Source organism: Bufo gargarizans, chromosome 1, assembly GCF_014858855.1.
Source record: "Bufo gargarizans isolate SCDJY-AF-19 chromosome 1, ASM1485885v1, whole genome shotgun sequence".
Lineage (NCBI taxonomy): Eukaryota > Metazoa > Chordata > Amphibia > Anura > Bufonidae > Bufo > Bufo gargarizans.
In genome coordinates, this window is record NC_058080.1 from 668,679,693 (window position 1) to 668,696,138 (window position 16,446).

The 16,446-nt window shown below is 42.8% G+C and overlaps 1 protein-coding gene across 3 annotated transcripts in view; it reads left to right on the forward strand.

Moving 5' to 3' along the window:
- AGGF1 (angiogenic factor with G-patch and FHA domains 1) overlaps positions 1-15,793 on the forward strand; it is a 38,590-nt gene extending 22,797 nt beyond the window's left edge. For 2 of the 3 annotated variants that reach the window (XM_044276093.1, XM_044276091.1), the window contains exons 7-14: positions 3,613-3,724; positions 3,807-3,858; positions 5,082-5,183; positions 9,222-9,387; positions 10,032-10,165; positions 10,598-10,725; positions 13,091-13,190; positions 15,540-15,793. In XM_044276093.1, the coding sequence (XP_044132028.1) occupies positions 3,613-3,724; positions 3,807-3,858; positions 5,082-5,183; positions 9,222-9,387; positions 10,032-10,165; positions 10,598-10,725; positions 13,091-13,190; positions 15,540-15,734 (989 nt within the window). In that variant the 3' untranslated portion in view covers positions 15,735-15,793. The remainder of the gene's footprint in view (positions 1-3,612; positions 3,725-3,806; positions 3,859-5,081; positions 5,184-9,221; positions 9,388-10,031; positions 10,166-10,597; positions 10,726-13,090; positions 13,191-15,539) is intronic. The other variant, XM_044276092.1, reaches the window with a different exon arrangement.
- The last annotated feature ends 653 nt before the right edge of the window (positions 15,794-16,446 follow it).

Consider the following 16,446-nt stretch of genomic DNA (forward strand, 5'->3'; position numbering starts at 1 on the left):
ACAGTAGAAGTATAAAATAAGTTTGTAAGTCCTTAATGGGATTTTTATAACTGTAATACATTTTTTATTAAAAAATATAAATTTAAAAAAGCTTGTAACAAAATAACAAGCCATTATTTTACATAAATATATTTGTGCATACATTATGTGAAGGCAAAAAAAACTAGACCAAAATAACCTGAACAACAAATTTAACAGGTTATGTGTGAAATGATTAAACAAAGCAATAAAAAAAATCACTTTCTATGCTTTATGTACGGTATATAAATTACAAAGTAATTGTATATGTACTCTCAGCCAGCAACAAAAAAGTACAATTTATCCCAGCAGAAAAGTAGGCCTTACACAGCCAGTTCAATGAAGAAATAAAAGTTATGGATGCTTAATGGAGGGAAAAAAAGAAAAAAAATGTGCAGGTCATTAAGGGGTTAATCTTGGTTTTCTGACGTGTACAGATCTTATATACATGTGCTGCATGTCACTTTTTCACCCACATTACACAACATAACGGTTGATAATTGTGCCCCTGAATATTTTAGCTGTAATGTTTTAGGCAGACTTAAGTAGCAAATGTTCCGTTGGTTGCCAGTTTCTAAAATATCCCACAAGATAGAGGATACGTGTCTGATCAGCGGAGGTCTGACTGCTGGGGGTCCCCTGCTGATCACTAGAACAGGGGGGGGGGGGGGGTAACTATGCCTCATCAAGCTCTATGGGACTGCCGGAGATGGCAGAGTACAAGTACCCAGCTATCTGCAGCAGCCCCATAGAACTGAATGGAGGGGCAGCATAATTGTCTGCTGCTCCATTCAGACAGGGGAACAGTGGCCCGTTCTCTTGATTGACGGTGGTGTCGGTAGTCAGTACCCCTTTGATCAGAAACATATCTCCTATCCTTTGGATAGATGATACTTTGTTGCGGTGGGATAACCCCTTTAAACTTGACAAGCATTAAATAATTTTTCGCATCCCGACTTGTATTGTAACAGGGATTGGGACTGTAGGGTTTTTATCATGCCTATCATCCCTCTGAGAGCTGAACACTGAGAGATGTCAGGAGCTGATTATATCCCAAAGCTTATGAAACAAAACTGAATTCTTAGAAGTGCTGAAGAGTTTTGGGCATCATGTACACTGCTGTATTACAGATTCCTAATATAGCACTCATACCCTATTATGGACCAATACTGTATCTGTGTGCGCCTCTAACCCTTTCATATTAAATTTCCCACTCTTCAGCGCATCCATATTACTCCTGTATAACTATGAAAACACTGTTGTAACATAGCGGGTGTCACTTGGGGCTACTCCTAAAATTGTTGTCCAAATGGCCCCCTTAGACCTCACTCTATAGCTCCTATACAGTGATCTGCATTTCATTGCAGGGGAAATAGCAGGCCTTTTAACTCTGTTTAAGTGAAACCTGACTTGCAAAGTTAGATACATTGGTGCAGAGCACCAAGGGATCAGGGCAAGACCAGGGCATGCAGAGTTCTTGTGATATGTTAAGCAGATCGAATTCAGGCAAAGGTCAGAACTGAGATCAGGCAGGGGACAGGTCAGGCAGCGAAGGCTGAAATCCAGAAAACAGGCAGATATCAGTACACAGGCATACGACCGTAGAACAACACTGCAGGAAACTATCTGACTAGAACCTATTGCTCAGGCATCCTCCACTGAGGAAGGGGGCCTTGGGCCCCTTTCACATGAGCGAGTTTTCCGTGTGGGTGCAATGCGTGACGTGAACGCATAACACCTTCACTGAATCCTGACCAATTCATTTCAATGGGTTTGTGTACATGAGCGTTTTTTTTCTCCACACATCAGTTCTGTGTTGCATGTTCTATATTCTGCGTTTTTCACGCAGCCCTGGAAGTGAATGAGGCTTCAGTGAAAAATGCATTGCATCCGCAAGCAAGTGCGAATGCAGTGCGTTTTTCCGTACCCGCACGGAAAAAACTGAACGCGATTGCAGACAAAACTGACTGAATTTGCTTGCAAAATGGTGCGAGTTTCACTGAACGCATCCGGACCTAATCCGTTAGCTCGTGTGGAAGAGGCCTTATATACCCCGGGAAGGTCTGTCATAGGCTGAGGCAAAATTGGGGTGTGCGCATGCTGGCCTTTAAGAACCCAGTTACAGAAACACGGACTCCTTCCTCTCATGATAAAGCTCCCCCACAGTGCCTATGACACTGTGTGCCACTTTACAGGGCCTTAAAGAGGATTTTGCATGAATATCAAGTGTCTGGTAAATTAATAGTCAGGAATCTGATATAATCTTCACATGTAGGTTCTATGTATACATTCACAGTAGTAGATTGGATATCACTGAAGAGCTGTGCCTATCGTTCATTGTACACGTGTTGTATGGATTTACAATGTGCTCCTGATAGAAAAGAGGCAATGGACAGGAAAGCCATTTCCATATTAATTAGCCGCTTTTGAACCTCTTGCTTAGCCAAGACTCATTACTCACAGATATACAAGTAGACCTGACTTTCATTTGTGACCCTTATTTATATTTTTTAGGTCACTAAATGTCAAATTTAGCTTAATATCATTATGACTGCCTTTTTGGCTACATCCCGTAGCAATGGCAAAAAATAAAATAAAAAAATCTCGAAAAATAGCTGTGAAACATGTAGCTGAACTCTAATAGAAAACCAACCAGAAGGAGTGAGACAAGTCTATTGCAAATAAAACTAGTAATACTAGAATAGTCTAAAAGTCACATCATTTATTAGAAAATCACAAGAGGACACATGATCAACACAGGTCACACAAGGACAATTAATACAGCTCACAATACATATTTAAAAACCAAGGGGACCGATGGTGAACTGCCGGTACATATCTAGTAAGGGCATGTGCATAAACCTTTCCAATTGGTCATCAATTAAAGGATATGTATTATCCACAAAGTATGGCTCATAAACTAACATAAATTACCTACATGCATTATTTGTCAGCATTTGCCACAAGGTGAACATGATAATACACGCCACACTTGTCATAGCTGAGGCAGTAAGGTAAATAGTTATAACCAGCACATAAAGAGAAAAATACTGACCGCTCGATTGTAATATACCGTGCAGCGACACCACCGGTCCACTCCCCAACGCACGTTTCGCGTACAGTGGTGAGGGTAATATACATAAAGGGTATTTCTGGGATAGTAATATTGATGGCCTAACCTCAGGTTAGATAATCCATAAGTGATCGTTGGGGTCCTACTCTGGGCACCTCCACAGAACTGTATGAAGGGGCCATTATGCTCTGTGGTCATTTACGCTTCATCCTAGTACACGTGACGTCACATGGCGTAGGCACAGCTCAGTCCCAAGTAAATGGGTCTGAGCCACCATACCTAGCATAGCCGCTAGCCATTAGACTGCGCATTGCTAATCGGCGCTCTGGTAAGTGCCGCGGATTCCTCAAACATCTGATCAGCGAGGGTGCTGGTAGTTGGACCCCCTCTGATTTCAAATAAATGACCTACCCTGAGGATAGGCCATCAATATGAAAATCCCAGAAAACCCTATATATATGTCTATGCAGAGAAAAATAGTTGTAATTGCTAACGTATTTTCTTGTTTGTGACTTGTGCAGACACTGAGAGCATCTGGCCTCCATGTATACGAGTGATAGTAGTAAGGTCACCGGTGCTACAGAAGGGATCCCTGTATATTATAACAGCTGAGAAAAGTGCCACCATTGGGAGGTAGGTGCAGCTAAAGAGAAAATACGTCTGAGCATTTATCAGAGATGACCTCTTGATATGAACAAGTTTTGTGGTTGTGTAGAGAAAAGAACATGGGCCATGCCATTCGTGTCGCAGAAGTCGGTGTGAGCAAGGTGAGTACATTTTGTACATATCTGTTATAGTATACTGTCACCATAGCTACTTCTCTTCCACATTGATGGCGACTATCCTCTTATTGTAGGTGTGTGCTTTTTATATTTAGTGGAGTAATTTTATGAATCTTGTACTGATCATGAATTAGTCATTCAGAGCCCATAGTTCTGTAGACTGAAATCTCCCAGTGGCTTTGGTGATTTGCTTTCTCGGAAATGTCTTCACACAGACTCCTATGGAGAAAACAGACTGCCCGCCAGCATTATAGGGGCTCAGCTGATGTCCGTTAATAAGCAGTAGATAGTTTCTGGCAGCATCCAGCAGAACTGCCAATGCATTTGTGCTCCTACAGTACTGTATCTGGTTTTGCCTGTGTTTACTAACACTATTCTCAGTACCCCAAGACACAATGGTTTTCTTTCCTTCTTTACATGCCTTTTAGCCTGTTCACATCCTGTTTTCCCCATCCTTTTAACGTATACAAAAGACATTGATGTCATACAGTGGCATTCGTTCAGCACAGTTCCATTAAAGAAAGAAGAAAAAGTATATGTTTTTTTTACCAGACTGCATTATTTTTTTTTTTTTTTTTTTAATGTGTACGTCAAACATGAGGCATAAAACGTGATGTGAACCCACCCTTAGGGCACATATCCATATGTCCGTTCTGCAAAAAAATAGAACTTGTACTACTATTGTCCGCACTACGGACAAGGATAGGACTGTTCTATTAGGGGTCGGCTGTTCCGTACCACAAAATACGGAATGCACATGGACATCATCCGTATCTTTTGCGAATTCGTGTTTTGCGGACTGCAAAATACATACAGTCGAGCTTGTTGCTGATCATCACTAGCTCTTTCAGCTGCTCTCACATGCAGCAATCTTCCACTCTGTATGGGGATGAATATTCGGTGCTACAGTTGTTTGTCCCCCACACAGATTCATACTTTGTAGGCAGCACATTCCTGTTTATGCAGCTTGTTGTGCTACCGTCAAGCGCTGATTTTATGTGCCACATAAAAAGTGCAATCGCCTAACAAACAAGTGTTTGCTCATTTGTCAGGAGATCGGCCTCACATTCTCAAAGCAAAGTGCTTGAGGACTAACTTTGTAATGGTCATCCCTAATAATTGTCCCAATGCGAGGCCCAATCTCTTACTGTTGGTATGTGCAGGATAAAATGAGCAGATATAAGTTATGTCTTTATTTTCTCCTTCAGTTTCATGCAGAAGTTTACTTTGACCACAGTTTGCAGAGTTATGTACTTGTCGATCAAGGCAGCCAGAATGGCACAATTATTAATGGCAATCAGATTCTGCAGGTAAGTTCATTGCCTGTTATCCCCCTCAGCAGCCGGAGGATGGCACAGGCCTCTTCGTAATAAGGCTCATCCTCCAGCAGTCTGTGCTCTTCGGAGCTGCCATAGATTTCATTTGTCTTTTACACTGGAAAACCATCGTAAAAGAACATGAAGTTGCCAATCCATCTGGTCCCTCCCCATCCTTGTCACACTCCCTTCACTCCCTTTTGGGAAAGTGGTAAGGATGGTGTAGAAATGGCACTTGCGACAATATTTTGTCATATTGGTGTTTTTAAAAAGTCGCAAACACGTCATTTGTAACTTTTTTCCGCCAGAAAGAGGGCATGGAGAGATGATGCATCTCCCCTATATTGTTTTGAAATAAAGGTGGTGATAGAAAGATTAGTGCTAATCGAAGCAGCTTTAAAAAAAATAGTTTTTGCTGTCTGGGAGAGAATAAAACAAAACGGCAGTCGTGCGGGCTCAGAGCCATGTATCAGTGATATCTGTATATAACGTATTTTACGGACTATAAGACGCACACCAGGTTTAAGGCCCTATTACATCTGCAGATAATGGCTAAGGTCACTGTTAACAATCCTTTTTATGAATGCTCGTTAGCAATGGTTCGGCAGTGTAATTCTGCCACTGATTACCCAATGAACTGGTAATTGGAGTCTTTCAACAGGTTTAAAAATAATCATTTGGCATCAACAGAAAGTAATCGGCACTAGTCTGCTGCCGCAAACTGATTCAGTATGGGGACGAGCGATGGAATTAGCGATTGTTCGTCTCCATACTGAGGAGCAGATCGCTGCATGTAATTGCAGCCGTCTCCTAAGCTACCGAGCAGGCAATTGCCGAGAAGGAGTGCTTCCCTTCCGACAATCGCCTCCAGAATCTGTAGGTGTAATAGGCCTCTTAGACAAAGGGTAATTCTAAAAAAAATTCTACTTATTAAACTTTTCCTTGTACTCTGTACTCCAATAATACTTCAAAACACTTAGTGCAGTACACTATCTATACTCGACTGTGCTTTCTAACCAAATCGGCACTGCAGACAGAACTTGATGCTTATCCTGCTACTTTATTTGCAAGATCCTATCAGCGAGCTAGTAGTTCCACGCTGTATTGGAGTGTGCCCCGGCTGTAATTCTCCTATATCCAGCTCTTCATGACACCACTGCTTTGAGCTCCGGCTACTGCTGTTTACAATAGTAAGTGGTACATGGCAGTAGCCACAGTTTAAAGCAGTGAACTTCAGGTGCCTATTTTGCTAGAATTTTTATTTTTTTTGTGTGTGTGTATGTATGTATGTATATATATATATATATATATATATATATATATATATATATATATATATATATATATATATATTTTTTTTTTTATTATTTCCGTCACATATAGAATAGGTCTTAATAAAGTTTACCCAAAGGTTTAGGTACAGAGGACTAGGGGTCTTAACAATGGGATTCTTTGATCTCTTTTATAATGCTTTGGTATACCTAGCATTATTAACCACCACACCCCCTCCCACTGTCTACCCATCTAGATGCCATGGTCATTATTGACTGCATCATCAAAGCGCTTAAAGGGGTTGTCCAAGTTATATTTATTGATGACCTATCCTCAGGATAGGTCATCAATATCGGATTGGCTGTGGTCCGACACCTGGCACCCCCGCCGATCAGCTGTTTGAAGAGAAGGCGCGCGCCGTGTTAGCGCTGCCTCCCCTTCATTGTTTACCTTCTCGCCGTTGCATCTGCAGCGGTGAACAGGTGTAATTACATCCCATTCATTTCAATGGTATGGATCGCTCCTATACAAGTATATAGAAGCGATCTGTACCATTGAAATGAATGAGGCGGCTTGGGTGTAATTATACCTGCTCACCGCTGCAGATGCAACGGCAAGAAGGTATACGGTGAAGAGGAGGCAGTCGGACCCCAGCCGATCTGATATTGATGTCCTATCCTGAGGATAGGTCATCAATAAATGCAGGGAGTGCAGAATTATTAGGCAAGTTGTATTTTTGAGGATTCATTTTATTATTGAACAACAACCATGTTCTCAATGAACCCCAAAAACTCATTAATATCAAAGCTGAATATTTTTGGAAGTAGTTTTTAGTTTTTTTTTTTGTTTTAGCTATTTTAGGGGGAGATCTGTGTGTGCAGGTGACTATTACTGTGCATAATTATTAGGCAACTTAACAAAAAACAAATATATACCCATTTTAATTATTTATTTTTACCAGTGAAACCAATATAACATCTCAACATTCACAAATATACATTTCTGACATTCAAAAACAAATCAGTGACCAATATAGCCACCTTTCTTTGCAAGGACACTCAAAAGCCTGCCATCCATGGATTCTGTCAGTGTTTTGATCTGTTCACCATCAACATTGCGTGCAGCAGCAACCACAGCCTCCCAGACACTGTTCAGAGAGGTGTACTGTTTTCCCTCCTTGTAAATCTCACATTTGATGATGGACCACAGGTTCTCAATGGGGTTTAGATCAGGTGAACAAGGAGGCCATGTCATTAGATTTTCTTCTTTTATACCCTTTCTTGCCAGCCACGCTGTGGAGTACTTGGACGCGTGTGATGGAGCATTGTCCTGCATGAAAATCATGTTTTTCTTGAAGGATGCAGACTTCTTCCTGTACCACTGCTTGAAGAAGGTGTCTTCCAGAAACTGGCAGTAGGACTGGGAGTTGAGCTTGACTCCATCCTCAACCCAAAAAGGCCCCACAAGCTCATCTTTGATGATACCAGCCCAAACCAGTACTCCACCTCCACCTTGCTGGCGTCTGAGTCGGACTGGAGCTCTCTGCCCTTTACCAATCCAGCCACGGGCCCATCCATCTGGCCCATCAAGACTCACTCTCATTTCATCAGTCCATAAAACCTTAGAAAAATCAGTCTTGAGATATTTCTTGGCCCAGTCTTGACGTTTCAGCTTGTGTGTCTTGTTCAGTGGTGGTCGTCTTTCAGCCTTTCTTACCTTGGCCATGTCTCTGAGTATTGCACACCTTGTGCTTTTGGGCACTCCAGTGATGTTGCAGCTCTGAAATATGGCCAAACTAGTGTCATCTTGGCAGCTGCACGCTTGACTTTTCTCAGTTCATGGGCAGTTATTTTGCGCCTTGGTTTTTCCACATGCTTCTTGCGACCCTGTTGACTATTTTGAATGAAACGCTTGATTGTTCGCTCGCTGATCACGCTTCAGAAGCTTTGCCATTTTAAGAGTGCTGCATCCCTCTGCAAGATATCTCACTATTTTTGACTTTTCTGAGCCTGTCAAGTCCTTCTTTTGACCCATTTTGCCAAAGGAAAGGAAGTTGCCTAATAATTATGCACACCTGATATAGGGTGTTGATGTCATTAGACCACACCCCTTCTCATTACAGAGATGCACATCACCTAATATGCTTAATTGGTAGTAGGCTTTCGAGCCTATACAGCTTGGAGTAAGACAACATGCATAAAGAGGATGATGTGGTCAAAATACTCATTTGCCTAATATATCTGCACTCCCTGTATAACTTGGATAACCCCCAACTGTTCCAGCAGGTGTCTCTGTTTTGCAGCCAGCATCTGCTGCGGATCCCCTGGGCATACCTCCTGTGCCAAACGGTTAAAGAACATAACATTTGTAGCATCTTAATAGACATACAGTCATGACATTATCACTTTACATTGATGGTGTGACAGAGGGAGACTCCTGCTCTGTAACTACCTAGATTCTGTGGTTGACCCCAGCATCAAAGAGGTTAAACAGCCATGACTCGAGTCCATGGCATCCTTTGGGCGTAATTGTACATCCACTTATGTTGAAAACACTGCAGTTTGAAAATGGTTACGTCCATGTGGGAAGAGGTTAAATATGCCATGCAACTTCCTGCTAATTTGTGGAGGCCTCTGACTAATGGTTAGCAGTACAGACATTGTTCCTTAGTATGAAGGTGAACATCCTTATAAATGTAATGCCAGTAGTATATGTGTATGTTTTCGAAGATAAAAGCTTTGTCCATATTTTACGATGCAGCCTAAAATAATCTGTGAGCCTGTTTTAATACATCATGGAGATGAGGTCAAGTTTGGAGAGACTGTGCTTTCGTTTCACGTGCACCCTGGCAGTGACACCTGTGATGGCTGTGAACCTGGACAAGTCCGAGCACATCTGAGGCTAAATCCGAAAGAAGAGTACTCGGGTAATTTTGTACTATATTGTTTAACTGACCTTCTGGCTACAACGGAAATGGGGCTTGCATTATAAGTGTGGCTGGCCATGTGCCTCCGGTTTTAGCACAAAAATCACGCAGTCATTAGCTATCAAGCTCAGATGTGATTTACCAGTGTGCACCTAGCTGCACAGTCTGATCTCACCCTTAAAGGAGTATTCCCATCTCAGACAATAGGGGTATATCGCTTGTAAACTGAGCCAGCAAAGTGAAGGCGACCGCACAGCGCATGCGTGGCCTCCCTCCGTTCATTTGTCTGGGGCCTCCGAAAATAGCCGAGCGCTGGCTCAGCTATCTCCATCTGCCCCATTAAAATGAATGGAAGCGGTGGCTGCGCATGTGCGGTGCGCCCTCCTTCACTTTTCCAGCTCAGTTTTCCCAGATAAGTGCGGGTCCCACCTTAATGGGAGCATAGCCTACCTGAGATGGGAATACCCCTTTAAGATGAAATGTTGTTTATCCAGGGAGTTATTCTGATTGCCTCATTGAAATCGGGAAGAAATTTTTCCTCTAAAATTAGGAAAATTGGCTTTTTTCTTTGCTGTCCTGTGGATCAACTTGCAGGATAACAGGCCGAACTGGATGGACAGATGTGTTTTTTTTTTTTTTTCCAGCCTTACAAACTATGTTGCGATGTATGTTACTATGTTCATTATCTTCATCAGCTGGACCAGTACTAAGCAAAGAGGAAAGAGAAAAGCAAAGACGAATGGGACTTAAGCAAATCCGGGAGAAATATGGCTTACAGGTAAGAGTTGTAGATTGCATGAAGTTGAGTAATCATGATTGCCTCTGGCCTCATGAATAGGCTGGATGAATATAACTGAGCCTTGCAAGTGAAGATCATTTTTTTTGCTCCTTTTGGCATATCAACAGCATATGCCATAAGTGTCTGATAGATGCAGGTCCCACCTCTGGGACTTACCTTGAGATCAGGGCCATGTATCGCAGCCAGAGGTCTGCCATGGCAACGCATCAGCGCCCTGTGATTGTGTTCATGGGGGGCTGATGGAGATATGGAGCCATTCCCTACTTTAGTGACCAAGACTGCTCTATGTACAGGTATCCAGACTGTGCTGAGGGTGTCAGAAGTGCCAGATAAAAATATGTGGCAGCTGTTCAGACAACTAGTAGTGTTCTTAATCAGATGAATGTTCTAATCCCTCTTGTATGATCTTAGGGTGCTGGTTATGAGGACAACAAAGCGCTGAAGAACTCCAAATACAAAGACCGAGCAGGAAGACGCCGTAAGGTGGTGGGAAGTGAAAGCACATTCCAGAGAGAGGATGCACCAGCATCTGTACATGTGTATGTTTAGAAAAATTCTCCTGAGTTTTTAAAAATGTTATTTATAATATAGACAATGGCAGCACAGCAGGCCAAATGTAAATATAGAGGCGGCAACAAATCCGGGACAATATAGGAAGAAAAAAATGGCAGCACTCTCTCAAAAGATTCAGTGCTCCAGATGGCGACCAAAATGGTCGCCAATGCAACTTAGAATTGCAAAATGGCGACAAGACTACAATGTCGCCATTTGCACCTAGACCCTCCGCTGCTCTCCCTCTTTAAGAAAAAAAAACCTTTCATCCAGCAGACACGCTGCCGGCGTCTGCTGGGTGAAGATCCGCTCCTCACACTACTTGGGTTCCTGCTGTCTGGCAAGTTTGGAGCAGAGTCTTTCACCTCACCCTGATTGTCTAGTAATTTTCCCGCCAATCGCTCGCGCGGCCACCGCCCCTTCGTGTATTTACTGCTGCGCGAACAACACTCGTTTCTATTGGACGGTTGTGAGTCTCCTGCTGTGTCCTGCTCGCTGATTGGCTTGTGAGTGTAGTGGGCGGAAGCGTCGCCTGTGTGTTGTCCCAGCTGGCGTGCACATAGATCCTGGGAAGGGAACTGGCCATGTTGTGTGCTGGGTGAGTGTTTGCTGTGTGACAACTTTGCAAATAGTTACATGTCCTTGTGAAGGGACGTGGCTTGGAGTCGCCTACACGGTGTTGTATATTGACGCTGTCCAGTCCAGACAAGCCTTTATCTTCAAAATGGAACTCCCTTTTAAACTCCTCTTGCCACATTGCATCAAATTGAAGATGTGTGCTTGCTGATGGTGAATGCAGACGCTCATGATTACATCCAAAATCTGCAATCCAGTGCTAAACGCAATCCTTTATCTACACTGATACATTGTAACGGACCCTCAGCTGTAATAAGTAGAAGGTTAAGATAGTTTTCAGTGTCCCAGTGGCTGACTGCAAGCAGAGAGTTTGAAAATAGTTAGGTAGTAACGCACAGTGAATAAATACATATGTACAGAGACTGAAAACCCATCCTGGTGACAGAGCTGTGGGTTTGTTACAATGTGTCAGTGTAGCTTGGTGCTATACTCCTGGTGAGGGTAAGAGGGGTTGTACCCCAGCGCCTCTTAGTGGCTAAAAAGGTAGAAAGGAGAACATAGCATCCAAATCTAAATGATGTGCTTTAGGGCTCATGCACACGACCGTATGTATTTTGTGGTCTGTAACAAACAGATCCGCAAAAAATACGGCTGACATCCCTATGCAGTCCGTATTTGGCGGAATGGAACAGCTGGCCCCTAATAGAACAGTCCTATCCTTGTCCGTAATGCGGACAATAATAGGACATGTTCTATTTATTACCAACACAAATCTAACTAGTCTGACAGGTCATGGAAGTGAGTGCACAACCCCTTTAACTGTGTGGGCTGTAGCTTAGAAAACCCCATGCTCCTAAGCATCTCAGCTATATTATATGTATTTTAAATTTGATGACTATAATAATTTCATTTGGCTCCTACATTTTTCAGGTTAGGCGCCAATGGCTCCTTGATATTTTTTATTTTTTGTCTGGAGCACTGAGATTAGTGGAAAAAAAACCTTTATTCACTCATTCATAGAGCCTTTTTCAAGCTTGAAAAAGTGACCACATGGGTGAATAAAGTATTTTTCACTCTTTTTTTTTTTTTTTTTTTTTTTTTTTTGAGAGTGCTACCATTTTCTTTATATATCAGTTGCAATCAAAATTATTATATTGTTTGCAGTAAACCAACAGGAATTTAAATGGCTCAACACAACTAGTATAACAACTTGGTAGAGCACCCTTTTGTTATGACCTGCTGCAAATGTGATGCATGGTCCGACACTAGCTTCTTGTGATGTTCCTGAGGAATCTTAGCCCATTCCTCATGAAAATGAAAGGGGCAGTGACGTATTAAAATTACTGCCATACACTCTCTAGGAATAATGTGTCCCTGGACATTTGCCATACGCTCTCCAGGAATTACGTTTTTGAGCAGTATTCAGTGAGAGGTGCGGCACCATTCTCCCTTGGAGGGACAACTTTCCCTTTTTCATACCCCATTCCTCACGAGCAATGGCTCCCAGTTCCCTAATGTTCTTGGGTTTGCATGCCTCTTCCAATCCTACCAAAGACTTTTTAAGGGGTTCAAGTCAGGAAACTGATGGCCGCTCAACAATCATCCAATCAAGCGTTGGTGTATGTTGAATCAACGACTTACAAACTTCTGCCTCCTCTATATATTTTAGTAGTTCAATTAAATGTCATTATTCAAGACCCATACTAAAACTGATGCATATAAAATATTTCATACCTCATCATTGAATTTTACCAGTAGTTCTTTTCTTTTACCCAGAGAAATTAATGACAGTAACAAAGGAAGACAGATGTTGGAGAAGATGGGATGGAAAAAAGGAGACGGTCTCGGCAAATCTGGGGATGGTATGAGAGACCCGGTAAGCTATGGAGGATGAAGGGCTGTGTGTTTTACTGCTCTGCAGTTTAGTAAAGGGTATCTGTTACCAGGATCTTGGACTATGGTCTGCAAGTAGTTCTGCCGATCAGGAGTCCAGATTGCTATTTTTCTTCTGCCCCATTCCTCCACTGTCAGGGTGTCAAGCTGCAACCCTGTTAGAACAGCACCGCAGTCCTGGTTGTGTATTTCAGCACAGCTTTGAACTCTGGCAGTGGGGGAATGGGGGGCAGTAGGAAAATGAAAAATGGCATTCTGGACTCTGGACTCCTTATCTGCAGTACTACTCATGTATTAAAGCGGATAACAATCCAAGATCGTGGTGGCAGATCCCCTTTAACGGGCATCTGTCAGCAGATTTGTACCTATGAAACTGGCTGACCTGTTGCATATGCGCTTGGCAGCTGAAGGCATCTGTTCATGTTCAGAAGTGCCCACATTGCTGAGAAAAAGGAAGTTTATTTTAATATATGCAAATGAGCCTCAAAGAGAAATAGGGGTGTTGCCGTCGCACCTAGAGTCTCTGCTTTCACGGCAACTACCGTGCCCTCTCCACTTTGACAGGGCCAGTCGGTGAAAACATCACACCTTGCCGTGTAGAGCGCACAGCACTTGCAGAGACTCTAGGTGTAATGACAAGACCCCAGTTGCTTGTAGAGGCTCCTTTGCATATATCAAAACTTACTTTTTCTCAGCAATGTGGGCACATATGACCATGGGACCAACACAGATGCCTCCAGCTGCCAAGCGCACATGCAACAGGTCAGCCAGTTTCATAATCAGAAATGGCTTTACCTGTCTTTGATGTGACAGCCTTTTTAGGATAGGTCATCAGTGGTTAATCGATGGGTTTCAATGCCTGTATTGTTAACTTAAGCTGTACAGTTGGTTGCGCTTGGTACTGCCCTACTGCTTCGTTGTTGCTGATCAGCAGGAGTCCCTGAGCTTTGACATAAGCAATTAGTGTTAAAGGGGTTGTCCAAGTTATGAAAAAAAATATAGCACTGAAAATCTGATATATAACTGAGCTAAGCAAGTTTTATGCAAAAAAAAAAAAAAGATATTTCCTCATTTCCCTGGTTCTTTTCTTGCACTTTGTTTACATGCAATAAAAACAATCTCTGCCCCTCCCCGTGCTCTGCTAAGGGAGTGGATACAAGAGCTGCCCTGAGTGACATGTCTGCCTGCTGGGAGACTCTGCGGCATGTTGTATGTGTAGGACTACAAGTCCCAGCTGTATAATGACACTGCTAATACACACAGGATCTTCCCCCTACCTTCTTGTGCAATGCTCTCTCTAGTATGTATTGTCTCTTCACTGCCTGCAGAGCTGTGCAGCTGAAGGGGTTAAGAATCTCAGCAGAGAGTAGACGGCAGTGAAGGGGGGCGTGGCCAGCACAGTGACATCTCGTTTACAGGCTTGTAAACGACCTTTATCAGAGCAGGGAGAGAAGCTGACATCACAGGTCATGTGACCCTCAGTGAAATCTGAGAAACCAGCCACTGGAGATAAAGAGAGTGAATTGGAAAGCTGTTACATTTGCTTAGTTAGGAACATAGAACAAAAAAATAACTAAGATAACCCCTTTAAGAGGAAGGGGTTTCCTTCTTCTTAGCATCTTTTCCTTGTCCCCCACAGTTTATTATACCTGTTGAAAAACTCATACTCGCCTGCTCCCCACCGCTTTATTGCGGTTTCTCGACTCTGTTCAGTGATCTTTTGGTCCTAGTCTGTATATTTTTGGAAAGCTGGCATTACGTGTGCCTTTGCAGCCCATGACTGGCTCCAGCAAGTGACATGGCACTTGGGGACATGTTACCATTGAGACCATTCATTGGCTGCATCGTATTCAGCGTGTTAAGTCAAGCAACATGCTCCCAGCGTGTGTCCCTGTCTGACCATGGGTCTACGGAACTCTGCTCAAATAATACTGAAAGCATAGTTCAGTAGACCACAGATCAGACAGGGACACACAGCATCAAAAGTCGTTATGCTGTGAGTTTGGTTAAAGGAGCAATGTTCATTTTAGGAAATACAGCCGTGACACGGAGCATTTCCTGGACTGAATACGCTCATGTGGAATTGACCTTTCTCTACTGAAGAGTAATGGTATCTTTCCTACAATAGGGAAACCACCAATCAATGTGTGTTTCATACCACAAAACACTTTGTGTAAAATGTAGCATGGACATGCTATTTTTTTAAATAGAAAATGTATGTGGATAAGGATAGGCGGCACAGTGTACATGTATACTGTATGTACTGATTTGCTCTCACCTGCAGATGCTTGCTGATAGTTAATATCTAATAGTGCTTTCCTTTATTTATCAGATCCACCTTCAGCTGCGAAAGAAGCAAGCAGGTCTCGGGGCTCTTAAATCTTCTTCCATTGAAGATATTCAGGTTTCTACTCAGAACCAAAAGAACTGGGAGAAGGCACGAGAGAGATATGCAGAACATTTCCAGGATGCCAAAAAGAATGATTCAGCGAAAGCCACTTGTTGGGTTAAGAGCACAGCACATTAATATGAATGGACTGTATTTAAATCTGTATTTGAGGTTTTATTTTATAAAAAAAAAAGTTTTGGAAATTATGGGATACGACTCTTATGTTTTGAAGTCTGGTTCAGATTCATAAGGTTTGCCCACATTTCTCGCCCATATTCATTGGGGACACAGGAACCGTGGGTATAGCTATGTCCTCTAGGAGGCTGTTAGCTCCTCCCTTGGCAGCTATACCCCCGCCAGCCTGGAGAGAGAGCCTCAGTTTTTTTTTTCTAGTGTCAATAGGAGGCCTGCATCATCTCTGGACATCTCTCCTATTCAGCACGTCATTAGCACTGCATTGTATGTACCATTTGCTGTTATCCTAAGGGGTCCTGCCACTTGCCGGTCTCCACAGAGCAAACAAACAGCATGCCCTGATGGCTGCATGGGGAAGCCCCTCCAGGCCTGGAAGAGGAGTGCTTTTGTATTTTCAATGCTCAGATGGCGTAGTCACATTTGACCACAGCATCTGAGGTTAAATTTCTGAAAGCGGCATTATCACTTATTGCAGACATTATCCCTGGGTCTTGATGGCCTCAAGGCTCTGCACTCCCCGCCAAACTACATTCCCACCAGCGTTTGCAAATGGGTGCTATATTTTAAATGAAGACTTCTGCCGTACATGTACTGCACTGGTCGTTAAAGGGGATATTTAATTAGGGTTATTATAGCGGTTTTTACCTTGTTTAGC